Source organism: Sminthopsis crassicaudata, chromosome 1 (assembly GCF_048593235.1).
Source record: "Sminthopsis crassicaudata isolate SCR6 chromosome 1, ASM4859323v1, whole genome shotgun sequence".
Taxonomy (NCBI): Eukaryota; Metazoa; Chordata; class Mammalia; order Dasyuromorphia; family Dasyuridae; genus Sminthopsis; species Sminthopsis crassicaudata.
The window spans coordinates 213,636,834-213,656,841 of record NC_133617.1 but is presented as its reverse complement, the minus strand read 5'-3'; the positions used below and the strand labels follow the sequence as shown (position 1 = coordinate 213,656,841).

Sequence of the window (20,008 nt, the reverse complement as noted above, 5' to 3'; positions counted from 1 at the left end):
AGAACTCAGGTTGTCTGGACAGTGACAAGGTGAGAATTCAGGTTTTCTGGATTCTTACAAGGTGAGAACTCAGGTTGACTTGATAGAAGGAGCAAGCCCATTGGCTGAAGTGGTTCTTCCCAGAAGCCCTTGTGTTATCCCACGCCCATTCTCTGGGAGGATAAAGAGGACAGCACTCCAGGAGAAGAAGAAGACTCTGAATTGCATCAGGCTTGACGGGGCTCTCTGCAGGAAGGGAAGTCACTTCTTTGGACAAGAGTTAACAGCAACTGCCTGGAGACAACGGTTCGTTACAGGAAGAAGAATCTGTTGGAGAGATTTGAGTAGACACAGCAGATCTCTTCCCAGAGAGCGATCCAGCAGCTTCTGGAGACGACAGCTCGCTACATTTGGCGCCCGAACAGGGACAGACATGGTCCTGATTCCAGTGGAAAAGCTTCCGATCTAGATCTCAGTCTCTCTGACCCAGAACCGTGAGTAACGAGGAAACTCTGTTAAAGATTAAGTGAGCGTGCTAATAGATAAATAAGGAACTTAACTTGTTCAGGGCTAAACCAGGAATCTCTTATAGCTGAAATGGGGCAGATGTTAGCTATATTCAATCCCTGGACCTCAGCCGACTCAACCTCAGCCCCAAACGCAACCTCAGCTCCATTCAGGAGTGGTACTATAGAGAGTATAATCAAGATAATTGAGGAGCAGAGTTTACTTGTAACCTGGGTACAGATTTCTAAACTCTTGGCTGCATTAAGACGTACATCCCCTTGGTTCTTAGAGGAAGAAAAGATAGATGTAGATAAATGGAAGCTAGTGGGATATGAAATGAAAGAATTTCAAGCAAAAAATGGGCCTCGTTCAATTTCTGCAGAAGTATTTTATATCTACAACATAGTTCAATTAACCTTAAACTATCAAGCAAGTTGTAGGAGAAGGAAAAGTTTTAAAAATGAACAGAGGAGGAAGTGTGAAAAAAAAAGGAAAGATCAAGATCTTACCCTAGAGCAAGAAGATTTAAATGAGGAATTATGGTATGATTCTCTTGAAGAAGCTTCAACCCTGCCTAGAGAACAGATTATTGACAGGCCCACATCAACCCCACCTTCAGAGATGGAGGAAGAAAGAGGGGAAGAGGCAGAAACACAAACAGAATTGCCTGTGAAGAAGCCTAAGCCTATGACAAGATTAGAAAAAGCATTGGTTAAAGCTAAGAGAGAAGGACAGGATATAAGTGATTTTATACATGCATATCCTGTGATTGAAAATACTGACTCTGTAGGTAAAAAAAGGAGAAGATATGCACCTTTAGATTTGAATAAAATTAAGGATTTGAAAAAAGGTTGTACCCTTTATGGGGCTACATCAGCTGATGTCAAAATGTTACTAGATGGTTTGTCTTATGAAGTCCTAACCCCGAATGATTGGAAATCCATAGCAAGGACATGTCTGGAACCTGGAGAAAATTTATTATGGCTTGTGGAATTTCATGAATTATGTAAAATTCAAGTCAGATGCAATTTGGAAATAGGAGTTAACACACAATTCACTTTTGAGCACTTAGCTGGTGAAGGTCAGTATGGAGAGAATTCGGAACAGATTAATTATACCATGACAATATATGAGCAAATTGCTAAGGCTGCAATAAAAGCTTGGGGTGTCCTTCCTGGACAGAAAGATCGTGGAGAGGCTTTCACTAAAATACAGCAAGGTCCCAATGAACCTTTTGCAGATTTTGTGGGACGTTTGCAAACTGCTGTCAAAAGAACTATTGGAGAAAATTCAGCTACAGAAATAATGACCAGACATCTGGCTAAGGAAAATGCCAATGAGATATGCAAAAGAATTATATGGGGATTAGACAAAGATGCTCCTTTAGAGGAGATCATAAGACGCTGTGCTACAGTGGGAACAAATGCTTTTTACACCCGGACAATGATGAATGTGGAAAGACAGGGTCCCTCCTGGCAAGGGACTTCTAGAGAAACTCGGCGATGTTTTCAATGTGGAAAAATTGGACATCTAAGAGCTCAGTGTAGGTATGGAGATACAGTGAGAAGACAGGGTGAAAGAAGACCTAAAACCCCATGTCCAAAATGCAACAGAGGACTCCATTGGGCATCAGAGTGTAGAGTAATTCAGGGAAATAAGATGAGGGGCCCAGGTCCAGGGCCCCAGGCAAAAAAGACTTGGGGCATGATGGCAGCTGATGTTACACCCAAAGAGCCTTTAGAAGGTCAGGGCTCTGATTTGATCAACCAGCAGAAAAGCAATCACATGGCAGAAAGGGATTACCTGATAAGTGAGCCAAAAGGCAATCAGATTGCAAAAATGGATTACACTTGGGGAGAATACAGGCCTTTTAAACCAACAGGGCTGTATCCAGTGCAAACAATTCCAATGTAATTGCCAGATGATGAGAAGAGATTTAGAAAGTGGTAAATAGAAGGTAATTAAATAGGTTAACTGCCTGGGGGAGAGGGTTTGCTTGTATTTCTTCAGCAGGAGAAGGAATCAGATGGGTGCCAACGAGTCATATTCGCCTTGTCCACCAGAGAGAGACAGAAAAAGAGAAAGACCTCAAAATAAAGGAGAAGATCTAAGAAACATCTGACACTGAAAGAGCATGGATAATAAGAAGACTGTTAAAGAACTTTAAAAACCAGCAGGAATCATTGGACTTCCTCACACAAGATGAGAATAATGGACAATGGACTTATGGACATTTATAAATTTTCAATTTATGATTATTTGATTATGTTATATACTTCTAGCATGCGTTATGTTACTATGTTACTATATGCTTATGTAATTTATGTAATTATCTGTAATACTTCCCATATTGATGGATTTATGTTTCAAGGTCATTTATGTAATTATCTGTAATACTTCCCATATTGATGGATTTATGTTTCAAGGTCATGACTGTCCTATGTTCTAAATCAAAAGAAAGGGGGAGATGTTAGGATTACTAAGTGAGAACTGAGGTTGTCTGGACAGTGACAAGGTGAGAATTCAGGTTTTCTGGACAATTACAAGGTGAGAACTCAGGTTGACTTGATAGAAGGAGCAAGCCCATTGGCTGAAGTGGTTCTTCCCAGAAGCCCTTGCATTATCCCACGCCCATTCTCTGGGAGGATAAAGAGGACAGCACTCCAGGAAGAGAAGAAGACTCTGAATTGCATCAGGCTTGACGGGGCTCTCTGCAGGAAGGGAAGTCACTTCTTTGGACAAGAGTTAACAGCAACTGCCTGGAGACAACGGTTCGTTACAGGAAGAAGAATCTGTCTGAGAGATTTGAGTAGACACAGCAGATCTCTTCCCAGAGAGCGATCCAGCAGCTTCTGGAGACGACAGCTCGCTACACCTTATAAGGAGAAAAAGTAGATATTCTGCTTTGTTTGAAGATCTCTACTAAGTAAAAATCCTCCATCTCTTAAAGTAATCATATTCACTTTTGTATAATATCAATAGTTAAGAAGTTTTCCCTTGCAGCAAATCAAAATCTGCCTCTTTGTAACATATGTCCATTACTTTTTTTTGTTGTTGTTCTCTGGGGAAAAACAGAATAAGTCAAATCTCCTATTTGACAGCTTATAAAATACTTAAAGATTACTATCCTATCTCTCAGCTCCCATCATGTTTCATCTTTTCTAGGTTAAGTATCATCATTCCATGTATCATATACATACATTAGCATACACTAGAGCTTATAAGTTTCTTATTTTGATTATAAGTGATATACTCAGGAAAAATTAAACTTTTTGTCACTCTTCTAGATATGAGAATTCCTGACCACCAAGATTCACTAATTCTTAGTAATTCTCTAGCTTGCTACCGTTTAATACAGGTATTAATGAAAACAAATATAAATATGAGTAGTTAATATTTGCATTTAAGATTTTGATACCAAAACCATATGAGAATTCAAATAAATTAAGAAAATACCACATTCATCATTTCTTTTTCTTTCTTTTTTCCCCCACAATGTATTCTAATATTTGTTACATATTTTAAATGTTTTAATAAAATTTTGTTGCTCCATATACAGGCAAAGATAGTTTTTAATATTAACCTTCACAAAACCTTGATACCATCCTTTTTCAAAAGAAAATGTGGAATGATATTGGGTCATCTATTGTCAGCTTTTAAAAAGGTGTTACACTTTGTTACTCTATTTGATATTAGAGCTTACAGATGTAGAGGTTTACTTTGTTGGTATAAATTTTAAACTATCCATGCTTTCCTATTATTCACACTCTTGTTGATTAATTGATTATTCTTCCATAAGTTTTTCCCAATTAAAAAAAAAAAAAGTGTTCTCAGCATTCCATCAGGAATAAGAGATGATGGTTCCACTGCATTTTGTCCCTATCAGACTTCATGTGAAGTTTTCTTTCCAGTTCTTGCTGCCATTTTTTTCCAGTTTTTTCTTTTGTCTCAAGATTTTTTTTAATTTTTAAAATACATGTATAGATAGTTTTCAACATTCACCCTTGAAAACCTCATGTTCCAGTTTTTTTTTCTCCCTCCCTTCTTTCCATCCCCTTTTTTAGATAGCAAGTAATCCAATATATGTTAAGCATGTACAAAGAAAAATAAAAATCAGATCAAAAAAGAAAAAAATGAGAAAGAAAACAAAAAACAAGCAAGCAACAAAAAAGGAGAAAAGACTATGATGTGATTATACTCAATCTTTTCTCTGGATGCAGATGGCTCTCTCTATTACAAGTCCTTTGGAAGTGGTTGCCATGTTTTATCAGGAACATTTATAATTAAAATAATTTTTAATTGTGGTCAAATGGAGTAGCTTTTACACTTGTTCTCTTTGGTCCCAGTGGGCAAACCTAGATAAAGAGAAGTTACAAAGAGACAAATTTAAATTTAATGTCAGCAAAAACTTCCTAACAATTAGAGCAATCCAAAATGAAAGAAGTTACCTCAATGAAACTCATTGTTCTTTTAAATCCTTTTTCCTTTGTTAATTTTTAAAGAGAAACTGAAAGCCTGCTTATGAGCTGTATAGTAGCTATGATTCCTTTTTAAGTATAGCTTGCACTAACTAGCCACCAAGCTTCAACTCTAAAGTTGTGATATAGAGTATACATACTTCCTTGTATTGATAGGGATTATTTTTAATTTGTAAACTAATGTTCATTGTTATTTTATAAATTATCTACCTTACTACCATGCCACTTTATTCCTATGTTTCCTACCTTGAAGCTAAAAGAAGTGAAAGATGTGAGACAAGATTTTTTTTTTAACTGTTAAAAACTAATGATTGACTTGATCCTTATTTTTTTATTTTCCTGTGATGAAGAGTTGGGATTATTATGGCTAAGAAACTACCTCCATATATTTTTATGGGTATGAAGATTTCACTCATTGTACTGAGTGATATCCTTTATTAAGTTGTCCTTTTTTGCTTTTAGAGAGAATTTATGGGTGTATGTATATATTACCACTGAGGATAAATATTAGCTCTCATGACATTTTATTAGAGACAATGTATGTTACTGTCGACATATCACTTTACCTCTTTGAATCTCAGTTTCTTTCTCTGTAAAATGGTGCCTATTTCTGTTGTTAGGTGAAATGCATAAAAGTGTGATAATCCTCTATAAAAATGAAAAAAAATTAATGTTGTGAATATGTTTCTCCTTGAAGTAATGAACTGATGGATCTCATGAAAAACATTTTTGGAGTGTTTACTGTGTGCTGAGCAGTGTACTAAATACTAGTTATATGAATACAAAAGCCAGACTATGCCTTAGGGAAAGTTGCATTGTATTAGAGAAAGACAGAATACATGGGAGAGTGGTTTATACAAGCTACTTTAATCTACAAAGTGTCAGGGATGATGAGTAGAGCCCTAGTGAAGTTTATGTACACAATCTTTCCTGAAATATTATGTAACTTTAATTGGATAATGTTTCTTTTTAAAAAATGTTTTTTGTTTTCTTTTTATTCTTTTTATACATGTACATTATTTTTTTAATCCACATTTCTTTATGAGTCATGTTGGGAAAGAAAAATAAGAACAAAAGGGAAAAAAACATGAGAGAAAAACATAACAGAAGAAAAAGGGGAAAAAAGTAAACATGGCATGTCTTGATTTATATTCATTCTCCATAGTTCTTTTAGATGATATTTTCTATCCAAAGTTTATTAGAATTGCCTTGGATCACTGAACTACTGAGAAGAACCTATTCTTTCATAGTTGATCGCTGCACAATCTTGCTGTTACTGTGAATACTGTATTTCTGGTTCTACTTGTTTCAGTCAGATCAGTTCATTGGAAATCTTTCTAGGCCTTTGTAAAATCACCTTGTTGATAATTTTTTAAAAATAATAATATTCCATTACTTTAATATACCATAACTTATTCGGCTATTCCTCAATTGATGGACATCATTTTCTAATTCTTTACCACCAAAAAAAAAAAAAAAAAAAAAAAAAAAAAGCTAATACTGAAGCTGATTGTGGTCCCTTTAAGAAACTGTATTTCCTATTGATGTGATTCCTTTCAGATTCCCAGCCCCTCCTGACTGAGGCATATCCTCCCCAGACAAGTTGTCTTTCCAAGATGCCAGAGCCTTTGATTCAATTACAAATCCTGGTCAAAAAGCATGCCTTTGAATTTCAATAGGAGATCCAGGCTTGTCCCAGTCCCCACTGGGTCTGAGCCAACTTGGGCTCTCCCAGTCCCCACTAGGACACTCAATATAAGAGCCAAACTAAAATCCTCTCTTTGCAGAGGTTCTAAACATGCCAGCTATGCCATGCTTGGGATGCTAAGGGCCTCTGTCCACTGGAATATTTTTCATTGCCACTCTCTCTTTACCCTCACCTATTTCCCTAATCAGACTTCCTGCCTCTCTTTCAGGCTCTATCAGGATTTCCAACTGTACTTCCAATCTCTTTTATCAGTCTAAGTTTTCAGGTCTGTAAATTCTTTTACAGAGAACCTCTGCACCACCAGAAAGGAATCCTCAAAACTCCCTACCCTTGCACTGAATCCCAAGAGGTTGCAGGGGACCCAAACCTCTACATTTGGTTCCTTCAACCCTGAACCTGTCACTAAACCTTATCATTTAACTTCTGACCACCAGAAACCCTAATTTCATTTTGGTTCCCTAAATCTAAACCTTCTCAATACAACTCCTTTTTGGGTCCTTTTTCCTCCTTTATGATTTCTTGTATAATAGATCAAGGAGTAATACTGCTGAATCAAAGTGTGCAATGGGTGCACAATTTTATAACTCTTTATAACTCTTTGGATATAATTCCAAATTGCTCTCTAGAGTAGTTGGATCATTTCACAATTCCACCAACAATGCATTAGTTTCCCAGTTTTCCCATATTCCCTCCAACATTTGTCCTTATCTTTTTTCCATCATCTTAGCCAATCTGAAAGGTGTGAGGTGATACCTCAGAGTTCTTTTAATCTTCATTTTTCTATTCAAGAGATAGAACATTTTTATATGATTATAGATGGCTTTAATTTTATCATCTAAAATTTTTCTATTCATATCCTTTGACCATTTATCAATTGGGGAATAACTTGTATTCCTTTTTTTAGATTGTATGTATGTATTTATTAGATTTGTGTTTAAAACAATTCTTCTTTTTTTTTTTTTCACATGAACTGCTGCTGAAAGTTGCCTCAGGTTCTAAATTACTGGCTTTTACATTTGAATTGTTGCACATATAAAACAGTGTTTTTTCTTCAAAACTTAATCTTTTCGATTTAGCACAGCTTTATAAGTTTCAATGATTCTTTTTTAAAATAATAACTTTTATTTTTAAAATATATGCAAAGATAGTGTTCAACATCCACCTCCACCAAACTCCATGCTCCAGATTTTTTCTCCCTCACTTCTCACCCCTTTCTCCAGACAGCAAGAAATCCAATACAAATTAAATAAGTGCAGTTCTTCCACACATATTTCCACATCTATCATGCTGCACAAGAAAAAATAGATCAAAAAGAAAACATGAGGAAGAAAAAAATCCAGCAAACAAGAAAAAAATGTGAAAACAATGCTGTGATCCACATTCAGTTCCCCCAGTTCTCTTTAAGGATGCCGATAGCCCGATAGCTCTCTCCATCACAGGTCTCTCAGAATTTGCCTGAATCACTTCATCACTGAAAAAAAAATCACATGACTTATATTCTTATAAAACTGACACAGTTCTTTAAGTCTTTTAGAAATAAAGTGTTTATCAGAATCATTAGCTTAAAAATTTCCTCCAGCTTTGTACTTTCCTTTTAGTCTTGTTTATGTTGATTTTGTTTATGCAAAACCTTGCTAATTTAATGTAATCAAAGTTGTCAACTTGTATTTCACAATGTTCTCTAGTTTTTCTTTGATCATACATTCCCCCCTTCTCCCAAAGATCTGATAGGTAAATTATCCCTTTCTCTCTTAATTTGTTTATGGTATGGATGATGTTTGTTAAGAGTTAAGAGACAGACAATGGGATGAAGAAGGATATATGTGCAGAAGCAAGGGGAATGGCAAGAATATATGAAGGTAGATGACTGGAGGGGAGGTGAAGGAGGCTCTGCATGGTCTGGGATTGCTTAGATCAAGTGAGCTTTGAGAGTTTGGAAATTCATTTCCAGAGTTAGCTTATTTTTTGTACAAAATCCTTGTGATGTGTCAATTACATAACAGCTATCAGGTAATCCAGATTGTAATACTGGTCTTGAAGCTCCTGAGCTCCTCAGTAGCTCCAGAGCATGGGAAATTAGTGGTAAAAAAAAGTAAAAACAAAGGAAGTTGGGTAGAGTTTTGTTTTGGTCAGATAGTCTGACATAGAACTACTACAAGATTTTTCTAGGCTTATAATGGTTTTCACTTTGAAAGAGTTGAAGAAAGTAATTCAGAAATAGAACTGAGGAAACATCATCTGCAGAATATTTACACTGCGTGACTCCAGAAGGAAAGGTGGGAATGCCCATATAAGCAATATCAAAATAATCCTTGACTTTCTCCCTATATTTAATCAGTTGCCAAAGCTTTACATCTGTACCTCTGATATATTTCTTGCATTTTTCTTTTGCTCTTTACTTATATGAATACAAGCCTATTTCAGACCATTATCTCCTTTTTTTGACTTTTCTAAAAAATCTCCTATTTATTTTCCTTCCTACAAAAATATCTTCTATTATTTATCCTCTATATAGGTACCAATGTTATATTCCTAAATTAAAAAATCCTATCATGTCATCCCACTGCTCAAAAAGCTTCAGTGGTTACCTATTATGTAGGATCAAAATATAAATCCATCTCTTTAAGGATTTAAAGTCCTTTATAATGTCTCTATTGTACTCTTCTGGGGATATTATTTATTGTTACCTTTTATGTACTCTGTATTCTAGGTAAACCAGTATACTTGCTCTTCTTTACAAATAAGATTCTATTTCATGCCCTTTATCCTTTATTTAGTGTTTCACCGTGCTTGTGAAACCTCTTATTCCTCTGTCTCTTAAAAACTTTCAAAGTTCAGTCAAACTATCATCTTGACACCCCTAATTACTACTGCTTCCTATCCCACAAACTACCTCATATTTGTATATGTACAAATGTTTTTCCAGAAGATTCTATGATTTTTTTTTCAGTGAAGAGATATAAACAATGTCTAGAGCCAGTCCATACTCACAAAATATTATAGAGCTCTGTAACATTAGTGTTTAGTCAGTTCTATTCCACTAAAAACCATATTCCTATAATAGATTGGTACTGATACAGAAGTTATCATTCATATCATATTTGAAACTCCTGTGCCAGACATGATCACCCAAATGAACTTGCATCGCACAATAGCAATTTTATAATTTTAGCATACTAGAAAATTACCTTACTTCATACATGACTAACAGACACTGATGAAGAATCATTATAGATTTAATATTCTTTTTTAATAGCATGTGTTTTTGATATTTTTTCTTATAATATATCTTATATATTATATCTTTATATCTTATAATTCTCATGATAGAGTTTCAACCTATACTAAATTAATACTGGATAAAAGAATTATAAATTTTTGTTCAACAGATTTTTAAATTATTCTCAAAATACTTTTCTGACACTAAAGAAAAGATATCAGGTAGTGATGTATTCAAATTATATTACTGACTTCAATAAATTTTCTTTGTACTCTTAGAGATGTGATGAGAAGAGATTTGACTCCCATAAATTCATAGAACAGTTACCTGTTATTCATACTACTTGTATTTTGGACCATACATTCATAAGCCAATGGCAAAACATTTTTCATCAAATAGTTGATAAGCTCCCAATTTCAAAATTCATCCTTTATAACATTCAAGTAGGAAAAAAAAATCTAAGTATACAGCACAGACATAGAAATATATCATAGTTGAATTTCTTTGGTCATATAACCATTTTCTGCCAACAGTTTTATCATTATGAAAAATATGTTAAGTTGAATGGATGTTTATATATTCACTTTGCCACTTAAATTTTCAGTAGTGCTTTTCACTTTAGACAAAGGTTTGAGTTGCTATAGCACTTATATAGAGAAAATTAAAGGTTTACATTGAAGTGTTTAACTTGCATAAAAATAATTCTGTCCTAATAATTGTATCTCCTGTCAGAGGTAGTACCATTAACAAAAGCTTTGGAAGCTGACTACTGTGCTGTTTACTTTGTTGATTAGTAGAGAGCTGTAGCTTTCTTTTTTCATAATAATGAACTTGCAAAGATGATGGCTCACTTATGGAGTCTTACTTTAGAAGGGAATGATGATGAGGGAAAAATGAATGGAAATTAAAAATTAAAACTTGATGAGTAGAAAATCTCTCTAATTTGATAGTTTGTCGTTTTAATAAATTCAGTTGTCTACATAACAGATCTTTTCACTAACCAAAAGCTTTAGCCTAAGAATATGTAATATTTAGAAAGTGAAAATAAATAAAACAGCTATGTAGTATTCCACAAATAGGAAATGAAAAGACAAAAATCCCAAAGCCCCTATCCTTTATTCAAGGTATTTATATTTCTTCCTTTGGTGACAATGTGTACTGAAGAAGTCAATCCACATGCCTCTTGAAATCAGTGCTAGCAGCTGTACTGAATACTAAATATAAAACATTCATACAATAAATTTAATAATATCAATAAAACCAAACATGTGTGCTGCTGCTGTTTTTGGAGATTTTCCTTACATTGTTTCAAAGATAAATTATAAAATGTTCAGATGCCCAAATGGATCTAACTGTAGTGTATTCCCATTGTCCCTCAACTTCAGTGATTATAGCAAAGGCATCGAATTGAAGTTTTAGAATAAGTAATTGATGTTTAATTCCTTCCTCACATCAGAGCTGTCATTTCATTGACATCTAGATTGTGAAGAATTTTATAGTTTTATTTAAATAAGTTCTATTAAAAACACATAGCTTCAATAAATGTTTTTTAAATAAAAAAGTAGAAATGTTCTGATTATGTTGATTTTTTTCTCTTTTCTATTTCATTTTTCTTTAACTGAGTTGATTTTCAAAATTCAGGTGGCTGATTTTTCCCTCTGATGTAATATGCGTGCAATATGTATTGTTCACAAAAATCAGCATTGGGTTGTTCAGAATGCGCTATTTCAGACTAAAAGGAAATTATCATCACACTTCTTAAATCAATGAAAGCATTTCTATTTTGACACCCTACTTCCTCTAAAGGACCATTTGGCAGTAATGAACAATGATCACTGATATGAAACAAAGGAATAGACTTTATCTATTATTCATTCACCACGTGATAAAGGTTCACTATAAGTGTACAGTGTTCTATCAGCCACTCCAAGTGATACCAGTGTCACAGAATCAAGGATCTCTGAGTTGCAATGGACATCCTATTGAGAGACATCTAGTCAAACAATGTCCTCTATAACATCCCCAATAAGCAGTCATCTATGCTCAATGGGAAAATCTACAGTAAAGAGATAACTTACTTTACTTTTGAATACCTTTAGTTATAAGGAAACTTTCTTTGTGTTGAAGCTAAATCTCCCTCTCTAATTTCTATTCAATGTTGTTTTTTTCTTTCTTTTGGAACAAAAGATCCCATTTATCTTTTTTTTTTTTTTTTTTTTTTTTTTTTTTTAACCTGACAACCCCTCATATATGTGATGTCAATTATCATTACTCTCCCTCTCCCTCCCAAAACTTCTCTTCAGGTTAAAAAAATCTAGTCTCTTTATATATATTCTTATATGGAGGGTCTAGAGGACCTTCTTTATCTTTGTAACCTTCCTCTTGATACTCTTAGGTTTATCAATGTCCCCTTCTAAGTAAAAGGTAGGTTTCCAGAAGTGAAACATATTTCAGATATAGTATAATCATGGTAGAGCTCTGTTACTATCTATGTTCCTATAGGTCTCAAATTAGCATAGGCTTCTAGTCATTATTTTTGACTTCGGTCTTACCATTGATTGATTTTTTTTTTTTTCATACAAATGTTGTATAGCTGTCCCTTCACCATATTGCAACAACAAAATTGATTTTTTTGAATTCAAGTGTAGAAATGTACATTCATCCATAGTAAGTGACATCTTTATTAGGCTCAGCCTGTTTGTAGTTTTAGCCTGTCGAGCTGTATTTTTTTTTTTTTTTTGATCATGAATTTATCTTTCACCATGTTTGCTACCATCCTTGTTATATGAAAATTTGATAATCATGTCATTTGTATTTAAATCAAATCACTGGCAAAAAAATATTACTAGTAACTTCTTTCTAAGAAAGATGTATAATTAGTAGAAACAGCTTATAGCAACTACTTAGCTACTATGTATATTATATATACATATATACACACATATGTATATATATATTCTATAATATAGTATTTATCCATTGAAGAAAATATTATTCTTCATTTGAAATAATTAGCTTTTATTTTTGTGAACATTTAGAAAATCCCTAGATGGTGCCTATTTTTGGCTCTTGTACTTGACCACAGAAGGTGGAAAATTATTAGTCTTTTGGCTTTTGTTTTATGCCTATTGGATTAATATAAGAATACTAAATAAAAGGCCAAAATAATGTTTATTTTCTATATCGATAGAGATGCCAAAGAGATGAATGCTTATGTGATACAATTATAGAATCCTTTCAGGTCTAACTTAAAAATCAATGTTAAATATACTTTTCTAGTTGTTAATTTAATTTCTTTCCAGAGGAATACTAAGCAAATAATTTACCATTTGATACTATTTGGCTATTAATGGTGACATTAAGTCAAATCACTCTCCAAGTTAATATGCTACCTAGTGGTCCTCTGTAAGAAAGTGTAACAGGGTAAAAGAGCGCATAATATAGTGAATATGAATGCCAAAATACCATTTTAATGCAACAATGCCATCAATGCAAATTTCCAAACTGAACAATATAAGCTGCTCTGCTCTGTTAAAAATGTCATAGGTTATATATTGAGAGCATCAGTCTTTAGCATGAATAATAGTTGACCTTTTTTTTTTTCTCTAGATTCTCAATAGAGAAGGCAAATAGTATTACCGACTTGTTTCCATTAATGTGATTTTTGTTTTCAACTTTATTAGTAGAGTTGTAATCATGAAGAAGCGGGTTCAAATCTTAATTCTGACTGTTGGAAAGTCAAGCAATTTTTCTGACTTGCAAAATATGAGGCAATAATAACTGTAAAAGCTACCTCAGAGGGAAGGCTCAAATGAAATCAATCAACCAAGCTGTTATTAACTACTTATGTTCCAAGCACTATATTATTTGCCAAGGACAAAAGAGTATAAAATGAAAAATATCTAGAACTAAATGAAAATTAAACAGTATCTTCCCGCAAGGACTTTATATTCTATTAGAAAATACATTGTCTATGCAATATGGAAAAATGTGCAAAACAAATACAAGACACATTTAGGGGAAAGGGCTAATTAACATATTTAAAGTATTTTCTATTCTATAAATGGTGGGTATTATTATTGGGTATAAAAATATTCCATTGCTCTTAATTAGGATTTTAAAAGAAAAAAAAAAAAAGGAAGTCTTAGTTCTTGTATACAAATGCTATTAGTAATAAATGTAATTACTTGAATTTATTTTACTGGGGTTTGAAATTTTCCAGGTGTCATCAAGACCGCCCTTCCCAACATGGATAGAGAGGCTAAAGACCAGTATTTGCTTGTAATTCAAGCAAAGGATATGGTTGGGCAAAATGGAGGACTATCAGGGACTACGTCTGTCACAGTCACCCTTACTGATGTCAACGATAATCCACCCCGCTTTCCAAGAAGTAAGATACTTTACTAAATGATACTATTGCAGTATCTGCAACAATAATCTTTGTTTTGAGATGACTTGAATGTACAATAGATTATTTGAAAGGAGTATGTTAATGGCTCCCATGTTCCCACTGCCACGAAAATTATTACTAACTTAATTTGAATTGTGCTTTTATCAGTAATATGAATATTTAATTCCACGTAAATGATAATATAGGCTTATTAGGAAAGTCTAGATAATCATATAATTAAAAATTTAAACTAGTTGAAAATTTAAGAATTTCTTTTGGTTTAAATTTGCAGGATTAGACAAATTTGGGACATAGCATTATATACTATAGATCACAAGCTTTTTATTAGTGCTTCAATATTATTTTATGCAGGGTGAATTTGGGGCATGAGAATATTAATAAGTTTTTTTTTCAGGCTAACCAGAGTAGTTCTTGAATACAAAAATATTGGTCATCTCTGAGTCCATATTCAAAACCTTCTAGTTTAAGTGAATCCAATAGAGCTTATATTCCATTCGAATTGTTTTTCAGATCACAGAGTTCTTCCTTGTCCAAATCATAGGGCTACATAAGAGATAGACTTTAGTGAAAGATATTGTCCTTGACTTGAATTAAATGCCATTTCTTCTATTATATCTATCATTTAATTTTCATATCCCATATAATATAGGGGTCTTTAATGAACTTTAACTTCATTTTAGAAAAAGAAACTATATATGGAAAAATGAATAATTTATTTAAGACAAAATTTAAAATGTATTAATGTTAATATTTTGTTTTTAATTTGATACTTTATATATTTATTTACCTGTTCATGTGCACTATATATTCTTTTAACACTTTAAGCATAATTTTTAATACATTCAGTATTTCAAAAGAAATCAGTCTAAAACCTAGACAAGTGTGTGCCTTTAATTTATTGCTTTTGATCAAGGTAGCATTTAACTTAATCAAGGAAATGAAGGGGAGAAATAACACACACACACACACATACACACACACACACGCGTGCACGCGCATGTGCACATGTTCAGGCCCACTCCAGTTAGAGTTGACCACTTTGGGGAAGGGCAGGAGTAGATAGGGGTGGTCACATCTCTCCTTTTGCTCCATTTTTATGATGTTTAAAATGTCAAGAGAAGTTAGAATATTATATAGATTCTGAAACTACTTAGCATACAGAAAGGGAGGAATAATATTGAACCAAAATCGTACTTCAAAGCTAATAATATCAAAAAAAGAAACATTAAACAAATTTCGTTTTTCTGGAACCTACCATTCCCAGACATACTACTATGCTGTGCAACCATCCCTTCAGATAATAAACTTTGCTGTTCTTTTCTACAAAAATATCCTCTAAGATAAAGCCATATTCTCTGTTGTTAGAAAAAAAAAACAAAAAAAAAAACAAAAAAAAAACAAATACCACAATACCTCCTATTAGTTTTGGAAAAATAAACCTAGGAAAAAAACTTTAATGTTGTTACTGGTATCTTTTACAGGTTGAAATAAAATTGATTTCATAGTCTTTATTCCCATTATGTTCATAAACATTTCTTCCTTTAAAATTAAAATAGTAAGAGTTGACATTTAGTATTTGTCTAATTTCCATTGTGATGTTTGGCCATGGTGGTATGAATCTTCTCTGCTTAATGAATGCTTCGTTATTTATTAAAAATCAAATAAAGCAAGACTTTTTATTGTTTATTTTCATTTACTAGTTATATACTGTAGATCTTCTTTTTATGACTTTTTTGACGTTAAGTAAAAATTGGATTTTTTTAAAATTAAAATTTAAAATTTAATTGGAATTTTGAAGATGATCACTAAGGAAAGCAAAGGTCATCTTTCCAGTATGAAAGACTGAAGGAATACTTTTAGGAAGTTACAAATTCCAATATTCAGTCATAGTCATTATTTATTCTTATTAATCAGCTTATTCTTTCTGTTTTTCAACTTCCCAGCCTGCTTGATTCCTTAAAAATAATCCCCTAAAGAAAAATTGCAATAGGAAAAAGACATTTTATGAGCTATAATTCTGTCTCCTAATGAAACTGAAATAGGATGTCAAAAGCAAAAATAAAATGAGAAAAAAAAGGGGGAGAGTGAATAGTGATGCTTTTCTTTAAAAAAAATAGTTTTAAAGGAATGTCAGTTGGATTATCAACCTGCTCCAAAATCTATATCTATGAGTCTCTATACACACACACACACACACACACACACACACACACACACACACACACACACACACACACACACACATACATGTTTTTGTACAGATAGATAATTACAGTGGTCTTCTTTCTTTTTATTTGTCACAATTAAATGACATTTTAATTCTTTTGATCAGAATATTTTTATGCTATTAAACAGAAACTCAAGCAGTATTTTACAGGATTATGCCTCATCTTTTTAAGTCTGTGAAATTAAATCTATCATCTTATCCTATATTAAATTAATTTCATCCACTGATAGTTATCAAATCATTTACAATGCTTTTATCTGTATATATCAGATCTGTAAAAGATAAGTTCTATTTGCATCATTTTTTCTTTCTTTAAAAAACAAATAAAAAAATTATTTCATTAAATCAGAGATAGAGGGTAGGTTTCTTCTCTTACCTGTCAGTGGGTCATCTGTTTATGTTTTCAGATAGTGATTTGGTTTCCATTATAATCTTAGCCATCAGATTTCTTAAAAATATGTAAGACTTCTAGTTCAACTTATTGCTTCATTGCCTTACATATAATGAGATAAAAAAAAACAACAGCAGTAAATGAGCACAGACTGATAGTTTTGATGTTGTTGCTGTTGTTTATATAGGTTAGTTTCTTAGTTATATACCTCCTGATAATAGAAGACAGTATTTTCAGTCCTTCTTTTAAATTTTGTAGGGTCTTACCAATACAATGTCCCAGAATCATTGCCTGTGGCATCAGTGGTGGCTCGAATTAAAGCTGCTGATGCTGATGTGGGACCAAATGCAGAAATGGAATACAAGATTGTGGATGGTGATGGCCTGGGAGTTTTCAAAATTTCTGTTGACAAAGATACACAGGAAGGAATCATTACTATTCAGAAGGTAATATTTTGGGTTTGGTTTTTTTTTTGCTATTTTTTGTTCATTTTATTTTTAAAGAGAATTCTCTCAGTGAAAAACAGGGTTTATCCTTCTTAGCATCTGCTAATTGTTATCTGGGTATCTGTGAACTTTGTGTTTGTTTTAAATATTTTGATGATCCTTTCCATACTAGTGGTTTCCATTTTAATCCTTTGTTTTTTAGTTCAAAATTTCTTTCTTCTGCAGAGTTCATAGGCTTTACGAGATTTCTAAAAAGGATTCATGACACAAAATAAAATTAAGCATCCCTGTACTATACAATTTGAATTGTTTCTTCAAGTTTCTTTCACTCAATGTGATCTGTATTTGTTGCCAAATGTTTTTAACAACGTTGCGTGCTACTGATTTCTCTGTTTTCTTCTCTAGTTAAATCTATAACTCTTTATAATGCTACAATAACTCGGATTGTTCAGAATTATGCTGTTCTTGAATGACCTACTGTCAAAGTCAAACTTCAATCTTTTAATTCTTGTCATCTTTTTTCCATCTGAAAATGAAGATATTTCTCAATTATAGAACTTTACTCATGAAAAAAACTGTACTTTTAGAAGTTGTGGTTTCATAATAACATAAGCATAATCCTTGATTCTTTGTATTTCCCTCTTATTAATAATATCAATTTCTAAAAGGATTTGCCAGAATATTATTCTGATATGCCTAATTACATATTACCAAAGGCTTGACCTTGAAGGAAGAAGAGAAACATACTGCACAAATTGTATAAAAGTGGACAAATTAACAATACAATAGAGATTAATATTAATGGATCATCCAATGCAATTAAGTTGAAAATATTTGTAAAAAATATATAAAAATGCACATTTTTTGCAGTAGGTGCCATGAAGAAAAAAACAGATTAAAGTGTGTTAGTGATGATAAATTGGGAAGAAACATAAATAAATAAATAAATATGATAAGTAGAATGAGTCAGGTAGTCAAGTAAATGTTAAAGAGTTCAAAAGTTGTATGAGAAATGTAGAGGACAAAGAGAACATAGGGGCCACATTAGCTCTGTGGCCTCTATTTAAAACATTTTCCCTTTAACAGTAATGTCAAGATATGTGATTTAAGGAACACAACAAAAGGTTGTTATAATAACCTTAGGAGGTTAGAAATGTACTCTAAACATTTATAAAATGTTATATTTCTAATGTAATAACAGAATTCAATTATCTAGTCGAATAGTATTTATATAGTAACTGAAAATTTATGATTGATTCATATATATTTAATCTCAGAATTAATTATATAAATGTTGTATTTATATGTCTTTGGACATATAAAAGACATATGCATATATATATATATATATATATATATATATATAATTTTTAATATATTTTCACACATGCATTTTTACACATCCAATTATGGTGGCTAAATCTGTGGACTGTTGGAATTTGTTTCTTCTTTTTGTTTTTTTTTTTTTCCTTTTTTTCCAAGTTGTATTTCATAGAAATATGTTGAAATTTTGGTTTATATGTTATTATTTAATTATTTTAAACTTCATTTAAATGAAGATAAGGATTATTTGTCTTACTTGAGTTATTCTGCTTCCATAATACAATATTTCTATTTTAATGAATATTGTTATTACAAACAAACTCTGTCCTTACCTTTATTAACATATTCTGAAAAAGCACTAGTAATTGTTCCAATTCTTATTAGAAAAATTGATTTGGGGCAATAGTATTGAAAGAAAAATTGTGAATGACTTAGCTATTCTCAGCAATACAATGATCTAAAACAATTAAGCACTAATGATGAAGCATACTATGCACTTCTAGAGAAAGAACTGATATTGATTGAATACAGACTGAAGGATGCTATATTTTGCTTTCTTTCATATTTTTTCTTTTAAGTCATCTTGGACAAAATGACTAATAAGGAAATAGTTTACATAATTGCACATGTATATCTTATATTTGATTCTTATCATCTCAGGGAAGAATAGGGTCTGGAGGAAGAGAGGGACAGAATTTGGGAATTCAAAACTTTAAATGAAAATTTTAATGGCAGCAATTTTTGTATATAACATTATCCTGGTTGTGTTCACTTCAGTATGCATCAGTTCACATAAATTTTTCTGAATTTTTCAGAAATAATTCTACTTGTCATTTCTCACAGTCCAGTAATAATCCTAAGTACCATATATTACAACTTGTTTGTTCATTCTCCAATTGCTGGTCAATCCTTTGATTTCCAATTTTTGGGCACCACAAAAAAACCTGCTACAAACATGTTAGTAGATATGGATCCTTTTCTCTCTTTTATGTTTTCTTTGGGATATAGACCTAGTAAGTGGCATTGCTGGATCAAAGGATATGTACAGTTTTATAGCCCTTTGGGCATATTTCCAAATTGCTCTTCAGAATGGTTGGATCTGTTCACAGTTCCACCAACAATGCATTTGTGTCCCAGTTTTCTCACATCCCCTCCACCATCCAACATTTTCCTTTTCTTGTTGATCATCCACACAATGTTGCTGTTACTGTGAATAGTGTTTTAGTGTCTCTGCTCACTTCATTCAGCATCAGTTCATGTAAAGTCTTATTAGTTTTTTCTGAAATCTGCCTAATCTTCATTTCTTATGGAATAATAT

The 20,008-nt window shown here is 32.5% G+C and overlaps 1 protein-coding gene across 1 annotated transcript in view; it reads left to right on the top strand.

Annotated features, from left to right (window-relative positions):
- Positions 1 to 20,008, top strand: part of CDH7 (cadherin 7) — a 218,789-nt gene that overhangs the window by 88,488 nt on the left and 110,293 nt on the right. The window contains exons 5-6 of the mRNA XM_074274278.1: positions 14,115 to 14,282; positions 17,180 to 17,367. Of these exons, the coding sequence (XP_074130379.1) occupies positions 14,115 to 14,282; positions 17,180 to 17,367 (356 nt within the window). The remainder of the gene's footprint in view (positions 1 to 14,114; positions 14,283 to 17,179; positions 17,368 to 20,008) is intronic.